Consider the following 10,012-nt stretch of genomic DNA (forward strand, 5'->3'; position numbering starts at 1 on the left):
GAAAATAAAATTCAACTCCTCCATCTAACTCCTCTGCTAGGTGATACCTTAGCAGGAAAATAAAATCAACACCTCCACCATCTAACTCCTCTGCTAAGCCGGGCCTTAGCAGGAAAATAAAATCAACACCTCCATCCTCTAACTCCTCTGCTAGGCGATGCCTTAGCAGGAAAATAAAATTCAACTCCTCCATCTAACTCCTCTGCTAGGTGATACCTTAGTAGGAAAATAAAATCAACACCTCCACCCTCTAACTCATCTGCTAAGCCGGGCCTTAGCAGGAAAAATCAAACTCTCACCTCATCATCTCATAACTCCTCTGTTAAGCCGGGCCTTAGAAGGAAAATAAAATCAACACCTCCACCCTCTAACTCCTCTGCTAAGCTGGCTAAGCCGGGCCTTAGCAGGAAAATAAAATTCAACGCGCCCACCCTCTAACTCCTCTGCTAGGCGATGCCTTAGCAGGAAAATAAAATCAACACCTCCACCCTCTAACTCCTCTGCTATGTCGGGCCTTAGCAGGAAAAATCAAACTCTCACCTAATCATCTCATAATTCCTCTGCTAAGCCGGGCCTTAGCAGGAAAATAAAATCAACACCTCCACCCTATAACTCCCCTGGTAAGCCGGCTAAGCCGGGCCTTAGGAGGAAAATAAAATTCAACACCTCCACCCTAACTCTGCTCCTCTGCTAGGCGATGCCTTAGCAGGAAAATAAAGATTCCACCTCATCATCCTCTAACTCCTCTGCCAGGCGACGCCTTAGAAGGAAAATAAATATTCTCCACCCTCACTCTCAAACTCCTCTGCTAGGCGATGCCTTAGCAGGAAAATAAATATTCTCCACCTCACCCTCTACTCCTCTGGTAGGCGATGCCTTAGCAGGAAAAAATTTAACTTTTCTCCCCACCCCCCCCCCCCCCCCCCCCCCCCCACTCTTCTCCTCTACTAGGCACAGCCTAAATAGATAAATAAAATTCATATAATCCTCATAATACAAGAACAACCACGAACTTAATATAAGAACTTGGCTTTATTGAATATCAACTGATAACGTAAGACAAATTCAGGAACTAAATACATCAAAAATGAAGTAAAGATATTCTCTAAGGTGGTAAGCGTTCCCATGCCTCTTTAGAGCCTTACCTAGCGCATTATCCAACTTTCTTCTCAGCTTCTATTGTACCTCCACAGGACAAAGTTACCCACTTAGAAACTTCTCCGAATGACTCTACAACTGCAAGACTGAGCTCAAGCTTCCATGCGAATTATCGTGACCTCTCTTTTCTTCTTCCTTCACGATTCTTTCATAACAACGACGTGCGACTTTTTGGTCCCCGCACAGGACTCCAACTCCTTTTCTCACAGGAAACTTAAGCTTATGATGATAACTGGAAGCTACTGCTCTAAAATTGAAACGACCCTAACTTCTAATTCATTTTAATTTACACTAGTTTTTTTTTTTTTTTGTAAAGTCATGCATAATTATTTCATCATGAATAAACTAGCATAAATAATCAAATAAACAAAACTCCATATCATCCATAATCATTCATGCGGAATAAGTAAAATAAGCATTAAAAATCTAAAATTAAAAGCAATAATCCATAAAATCATCAAAAGTCTTTAACATATACGGAATTTATAGGTCCTCGGGTATGCACTGCGCCCTTCGGATAACTCGATAGTTCGCACCTCAAGACTCAACATCATCATTACCTGCAACCATTCAAACCTAGTGAGTCTAATTACTCAGCATGCTCAAACCTCATATAGCAAGTACATAAATATACAATCACATACATAAAAATTACTTTTACTAAAAATAGATTTTTCTATGCAATCATGAAACTTTCAAAATATGCAACTTTAGAAATCATGCTTAAAAATGAACCTTTCCTCTTTAAAATTATCCTTTTGATGTGAAGTCCGATCCTCGAAAGTGACACCTCTTATTCGATTGATCAATCTATAAACCATAGTACTAGGCCGCCGGGTTCAACGTCCACGTTTTCGACGATCCCACCGACTATCATAAACATAACTTCACCGTTCACGTTTTCAACGGATCTGTTATCATTGAGATTCCCGCCCACGTTTTCGACGGTTCACTCCCTTCCTTAATTGCAAGTTCACCGTTCACGTTTTCAATGGATCCCTTATTATTGAGATTCCCGCCCACGTTTTCGACGGTTCACTACCTCTTTTTATTGCAAGTTCACCGTTCACGTTTTCAACGGATCCCTTACTACCTTTTTGTCACGATCAATTCACATTCCTCAAAAATATTTCGCTTTACCTTTTAATTTAATCAAACATTCATAACTTTCCATATTCTTTACTATTCCCAAAAATGGCTCATATCGTTCGTATACGTCGAAATTGCTAACAATGGCAAATACATGCAAATACGTTAAAAATTCTTAAAATAGCTTATATCATGCATATACTTTAAAACTTCTAAAAATAACCTTTAACATGATCTGGAATTGTTTAAGGAAGTTGCAAACCACCCTCGTTTTCCTCGAACCGGCCGCACATATTTTAATGTTATACGTACCTGGACGACCCTAGACTTTGACTCAAGGAGAAAAATCAATTTTAAAACTTTAAAAAAACCCAAAAATATCCAGTAGCTTTCTGGAAATTTAATCTTAGGTCCTACGTTTCAAAAACGACTCAATTCGCTCACCGGATGGATCGTTTACCACCGTTTTTGCGTTTTCGGTAAAACAAATGACCAAACTACCCTCCCGACTAGAACCAACCCGAGACCAGACCTTTATTAACATCCTAAGACACCATTTAAGTTGCTGGAAGTCCCCAAGCCCAAGTAAAAACCGAAATTAGGCTTTAGAATTTAACCTAGGCTCACTTCGCTCCTATTTTGACATGTTCGGGCAATTTACGACCCCGAACGGACCACGGCTCAAAACGACCTCGAACCAGGCCCTAGACCCCTTCCTTAGACACTAAGTAAGACCATGGTCAGGCCCCTTTTACACAGACCCAACACCCCAATCCCTAGACACCACGCACCAGCAGCACACCGCATGCACCCTTGCGCAGCAGCAGCTCTTGCACGCACCAGCAGCTGTTGCAGCCTTTGGCTCGACCCTTGGCTCACTACAGACCCTCACTAGGACCCTAGGCACGACCCTAGCCCCTGGTCCAGCCCTTGAACCATCCCCTTAGCCCCTATGAACCTCACGCCCCAAAACAGCCCACAAATTGCATGTTTATGGAGTTTTAGTTCCAGCCCTAAACCAGCACGTCCAGACCTTAACAAAACCCACCTGGACCTTCCTAGGACTCTAACCCAACCCTCCAAACCGTGGCTAAGGCCTCATATGGCCCCTCATGGCCGAGGAGCCCCAAGCCGCACCCCTTCCATCTCACGGCCTGCGCACGTTTGTGTGCAGGTCTGAAACAGCCCTATGTGGCTTCTTGGTTCACCTTTTTTCCCTTAAATCCTCTTCTTAAACATCTAGACCAGTTCTTTCTTACCTTTGTTTGCATCCTTCCCTTAACAATTTAATAAACTTCAAAAAAATCTTTATGAAAACATGAGATGCACATGTAGGGAATTGAAAATCATCATCCTTGTAAACTTCACACACAAAATCAGAATACATGCAATAATATGGATTGAATGGTGCATCAAGAAGGGTTTGAAAACATGCCTTGATCCTCTATTCTTACAAGATACGAGAGTCGGCGCGACGAGAGACGAACGGGAAGCGAAACTTTCCTCCTTCCCTTGTTTCCTCTAGGTTTTGGCCACCCCTATGACTCTAGTGTGTGTTTGTGTGTGCTGGTGGTGTGAGAGACGTGAGTGATGGGGAAGGGTTGGGTAGGTTTTATTTAAATAAACCATTAAGTTGTTAATTGGGCTTAATTATTCATAATGGGTCCTATAATTAATTAATTAATTATCAACAAACTAGGCCCATTAAGGTGTTGATTAAATACATATTTAATCCACTAAATTCCCAATAAAATTAATAATATTTGGTGCTACTCGTTTCTAATATCGCACGCCCGGAACTACTAATTTTCTTCGTAAAAATTCGTTACCGAATAAATTCGTCCCTTACTATAAATTTATTTCCGCTTTCTTAATTTAGACTTTCTAAATATAGAATTTATATTTATAGCTTTCTAAAAATAGAAACTTTAACAAAATCATCCCCGGTTCTCTCGCCTTTGCCGTACATCGTGAATTCGACTTCAGAAGGTTCATATTCATAACATTCGATTAAATAATCATTTAATAATGCAAATACTTAAGCATGCTTCAAATAAATTTTCATGCATGCATGTGGTTAGTGTGTTCGAGTTTTCGGGCGTTACAAAAATCCTTCAGGGCTGGTCGTCCTAGAATTCCACTATACGCTGACGGGACATCTACTACAGTGAAGGCTATCATCTTTGTTACCCGCCGAGGATCAGTCCCCAAGGATAAGGGAAGAACAATCTAACCCAAAGGCAAGATGACGTGTTCTGCAAACCCATACAGCGGGGTGGATACCGGCTCAAACTCCAATCCTCCCATCTTCATTTGATCCAACGTGCTCTTGAACACGGAGCTTCCATTATCAATAAATATTCTCGCCACATCATAATTGGCAATGGTGGTCGTTACCACCAAGGCATCGTTATGTTGAGTCACAACGCCTCGGAGGTCTTCCGGCCCAAAGCTGATGACGGGGTCTTGTGGTAAGTCTGCACCCCTACATATCTCAAAGTTCTCCAACCTTCTCCCATGTGCCTTCCGAGCTCGCCCAGAGTCTCCATCAGTAGCACCCCTCGAGATCATATGAATCATTCCTCTCGTAGGGTGGTTATCCTCATTCATTCCCCTCCCCGGTTCGACGAGCTCCTGAGGGACATCTTGACATCGACCTTCCCATCTCTGCTCACCCATCCTCTGATTTATCCATAGAGGGCCTTGACCACGCCTAGGGGGCGAGCGAGACCTTTGTCGACTCCGGAATGAGGATCCTTCTCGTCTATCCCGTGAAGGCAATCTAGCACTGCACCCAACCCTTCGCGACTTCTCCCACCTCCCCGCTGGCTCCCTCACCTCCATCATCTCGTCCCGACTCCTATCTAGGAGAACATGGGATGAGAATTGTCTTTTACTACTAGTTTTGTCTTCCTCTCTTTCCCCCGCACCCCTCTTCCTCCCTCCTTTCTCCGCTCCCTTAACTCTACTTTCTCCGGGCCGGCTCTCCATCCTTCTGTACCGTTGGGCATCTTCCAAGTTTACATATTTCTCAGCTCGAGCCAACAGATCATCATAGCTCAACGGAGGCTTCTTGACCAGCGACTTGAAAAACTCCCCTCCCCTCAGTCCTTGTGTGAAGGCACTTATCATGATGTCAAGGGTAGCCGCTGGTATTTCTAGCGCTGCACTGTTGAAACGCTGGACAAATTCTCGCAAAGTTTCATTCTCTTGCTGTTTCATCACGAACAGGCTCAAAAAAATTATCTGGTGCCTCTTGCTGCTAGCGAATCGGTGCAAAAAGACAGCTGAGAAGTCCTCAAAAGAACGTATAGAGCTGGGCTGCAAAGTGTTAAACCACTGCTGGGCTGACCTCACCAACGTGCCCAGAAACACCCTGCACCTGACTCCATCCGAATATTTGTGCAACAGAGCCGCATTCTCAAACCTCCCCAAGTGTTCCTCGGGGTCAGTATGTCCATCGTACTCTCCCACATTCGACTGTCGAAAATTTGGATGAAGCCCTTCTTCTAAAATGGTTAGTGAAAAAGGACTTCCTCTCTTGGGTGCCGGCACTCTGCTTCCCAACTGCCCCCTCAACCTCCGTATTTCCTTACACATCTCTTCTATCTCACTAACTTCCCTACTTTTGAGGGGATGCGTCTCTTCAACCCGGCTCTGGTGGCCCTCCACATCCTCCTCTTGCTCCTGGCGAGCGGCTTGCTCTTCTGCAAACATATACTCTTGATTCCTCTTCATTGCCTCATCCACTGTCCGAGTGATAAATTGACCCAACTGCTCCAGGGTCAAGTTCCCCACATTTTCATTAGGAAGGGGTTGCTCGACCCTGTTCTCTTGACGAGGTTGTTCTGTTCTCGCCTCCTGATGGGGTTGTCCTGCCTTGCCTCAGCATGAGACTGTTCGGGTCCCCTCTGAGGACGCGATGATGCTGAGGTAGCTTTTCTACTCCCTCTCTTCCCTACCATCTCTTCGTCTCAACTCAAATGTTCCCACAGACGGCGCCAAGTGATACTCACGGGAAATTTAGGGTCCGATCCCAACGAGCGTCACTAGTTCAGACGTGGGTTTTAAGATGACCCTGAGCCTGAAATCAAGAAAAAGACCGTTAAGAGGGGGCCAGGAGGATGTCCTGGCGTAGCCCCTCTGACACTCAAGTCAGTGACTGAGGATAAATGGGGAGAGCAGCTAAGGGTGCTGCTGAAAACAATATATTGAATGAATGAATTAACAATCAAACCTGGTATTTATAAGAGAATACATGGGCACTTGATGGGCCTGTATTCCATTTGGGATAGGGATAGGCCAAGGGTAATGGGCTCATCCATGGGATATCACCCATCTTTGGATATAACATGTCCCAAGAAGACAACTTTGTCGAGCCAAAATTTGCACTTGTTCAATTTAGCATACAGCTTGTGATTCCTTAAGGTTAGCAACACAATCCTTAAATTTTGGGCATGCTCTTTAAGGCTACCTCCATCTTCTCATCCTCGTCAAAGTGCAACACTCAAAAACACTATTCCATGATTTCGACCCAGCTTCAGCAACATCAGCATTCTCATTTCCGGTCAACGGGGGAGGTCCAATCTTCATGAAATCCATAATATTGACACGGTTCCTACGTCTCCTTTCATCATGATCTCGATGACGCCTTTCGTCACGATCTCTACGACAATGTTCTCGGCCAGCCTCATCGTCGCCATAACGACCATGTCTCACACTTCCGTGACAGCTTCCATCTCCTGACATCTGAAAGGAAACCAAAATCAACCTCTAATTCCTCAAAACAGAATTACTAATGTCCCAAAAATCTTTGCATTCTCTGATACCACCAAATGTAGCGCCTTTACCCGAGCCACTACTAAACAGACTAATAAACATGCAACATTAAACTTAATAACAACAATTAAACAGCGGAAACCAAATAACGTAATCATCTTACAACACAAACAAAAACAGAACAGTAACAGTAGTCTCAAACATTAATACAACCATAACGAAAACATAATTCTGAATGAGAAAACGATAAACCACATAAAACCTCCACTGGATCACCATCAAAAACCCAACTTCTCTAGCCACTGTCCTGGTCGTCTGAACCGTCCAACCGAAGACCTGCCCCGTAGAATGGGGTGCCCAAGATGAAAACAAGGACATGATCGACAATCGCTCAATACGAGAATGTACAAGTATACAAACTGATATGATGCGTGGGAAATGCAATATTCTCGAATATCAAGGATCAAGTCAAGAATCTCATGCTCAGTCTAGAGCGCCTGAGTGTGTAGTCTCTAATCTGCCATAGATATGTTTTGGCTCCCAAACTCATCATCAAGACATAGACCTACAATGTCCAGGTCATCAGAGCCCACGGGTCCTGTCGAACACTGTAGCTCTCAATGCCCCATCATCTACAATACAGAATAGGGCTGAGCGGCCCCAACAAATGAGGCATATCTCAAAAGATATCAGGATCAACATGATATGTCATGCATAATATGACAAAGCAGTAAGACATTATCATGCAACAGATAAATATTCAGCATATAAGTGTGTATACTACGCTTGGATATCCCAATCAGTATATCATGTACCTCACTAAAACAGTCTGACAGAAAGCTTTGAACCTAGACAATACCAACATAATGAAATCACTATCAAATCAGATCCTGGTTTACCAAATATGCTACAAAGTTTTCCCTAATGATTCTTAAATCACTATTTAAGGCTTTAGGATTATACCTGCGTCCGTTGTCAACTCGTTGATGATGTATCGATCTCAGTTCACCGACCCCTCCTCGATTCGACACCAGCTCCGAAACTTCCCGACACCAAAGTGTCCTAGAAACTTGCTAGAAAACCTAAGGTATATGGCTAGAACTCTCTTTGAAGAATGCGGTGTAGGAAACAAAATAATTCAGCTTCCATTTATAGGCTGCATCCGACTATTTCAGAAAATCCGAATCTATCTTATCTTCCGCGTGTCAGAATCTCATTTGTCTAGAATCTGAAGTAGATCGAGTTATCCCTTTTTAAATTCGGTAGATTTCAACAGCTTGATACCGAATTATCAATTCATTATTAATATTTAATTAATAACTCATTAATTATCTCTTAATTAATACTTCATTCAAAACAATGATTCAGGTCTTACAGCAACCCTTGACCATAATAACAAGTAATACATATATATATTCACAAGCAACAGTGAAAAATACTTTTAATAACATAGTTTTTCATGAATATGCATAACTTTAAATCATTTGTCATTTCATCATATCCATTTTTCCTTTCATCATATACGTATATGTTTCTTTTTTATTGAATTCAGGTCGTTAATTGTGATCTTCGTATCAGCTGTAGCTCGATAGATCCATCTGCGTATAACCATGGTACCAGGGGGCGGGAACATCAGCGACAATCTCACCCGTCAAATGAACATTGGCCTTACATATCATCATATCATCGTATTAGTCACAATCAAGTTACCTCCTTCAACCTTTCATTATTTTCATCACTTATAAAATTTCATGCATATATATCATTTTTCTTTTAAACTAAGCACACACCACGTCTTTTAGAATTATCGTTTTTCATCATAAAAATTCATAAACTTTCAAAATAAGCATTTTAGCGATCATTACAGCATTCAGGGCACTGCCAGGGCGTCTAACATTTTTCAGGTGTAAAATGATAGTTTTGCCCCTGAAACCCTAACTTTCCCAATTTATTTTTAGACCTTAAAACGACGGCCCAATCCATCCAAACTAACATAACACCTTAAATACACCCATAAATATTTCTTAGACGTAAACTAACTTACGCTCCTCGACTAATTTCCCAGTTCATTTTACAACTTAAACGTACGTCTCGGTTTTAACCCGAATCGACTTGAAACTTAACCAAACTTTACCAAACTTGAACCATAACTTATTAACACCTAACCATACTCTATACAACTCAAATCAAGTCAATTAAAACCTTTGAACAAGCCTAGGACCTTGCAGGAAATTTTGCACTTATTTTTCGAAACCCTAGCTTGATCAAACCTAACGCCCCTTTGTTCCTAGCCCTTGGCCGACCCAACCAGGCCCTATGCAACCTTACTAGGACCATAATTGAGCCCCTTAGACCTACTTAGACCAGCCCTATCAAGCCATTAATGAGAACGTGCATGGTTCTCCCTACAAACTCGCGACCACGGCTAGGTTGTGTCCTAGTCGTGTGCCCGCTACTCCTAGCCCCTCCAGCCTTGTGTGGACCACCATGGCTTGATTCTAGGACCCTGATGAGCCCTGACTCTTGCCTAGAAAGTACCCCGCACAGCCTTTCCTTTTTTTCCAACAAAAACGCAAGCCAGCCCATGGCCTGCTCCTTCCTAGCCCTCAAATCGAAACCCTGGCCTCCTTACAACCAAGTTTTCGTTCAATACTTTGCCTCACTTGTACAACCCTTAACCATGGCCCTTAACCACCCTTAAACATACTGAAATTCATCATTTCCCATAGCCCTACCATGGAATCCCCTTTGTGCATCGTAAACATGAATTTAAAAAGATGAAAACTCTAGTTTTGTTCATGTTTTGCTATAAAATCGAAAATTTAAGATAGTGTATCTTATTTTTCATGCAAACATGTATATATAATATGGTATGAAAGATGAGTGAAGGAAGATTAAGTCGTGTCTTTGCGTATATCACGCACGAAAACAATTTGCAATGTGAAGAACATCGATGTAGAGGGACGGAACTTGTTGTGTCCTTTCA

General features: G+C 42.5%; 1 protein-coding gene across 1 annotated transcript; it reads right to left on the reverse strand.

Moving 5' to 3' along the window:
• Nucleotides 1–4,476: 4,476 nt before the first annotated feature.
• LOC140819177 (uncharacterized) lies at nt 4,477–5,985 on the reverse strand. The gene has a single exon (XM_073179183.1). The coding sequence runs from the start codon at nt 5,983–5,985 to the stop codon at nt 4,477–4,479; it is 1,509 nt and encodes a 502-aa protein (XP_073035284.1).
• Between the last annotated feature and the right edge of the window lie 4,027 nt (nt 5,986–10,012).

This window comes from Primulina eburnea, chromosome 18 (assembly GCF_022965805.1).
Source record: "Primulina eburnea isolate SZY01 chromosome 18, ASM2296580v1, whole genome shotgun sequence".
In the NCBI taxonomy this organism is placed as follows: Eukaryota; Viridiplantae; Streptophyta; class Magnoliopsida; order Lamiales; family Gesneriaceae; genus Primulina; species Primulina eburnea.

Bases quoted from the DNA above. Each gene is read 5' to 3' on its own strand.
- LOC140819177 (XM_073179183.1), bottom strand. From the start codon at position 5,985: ATGAAGAGGAATCAAGAGTATATGTTTGCAGAAGAGCAAGCCGCTCGC.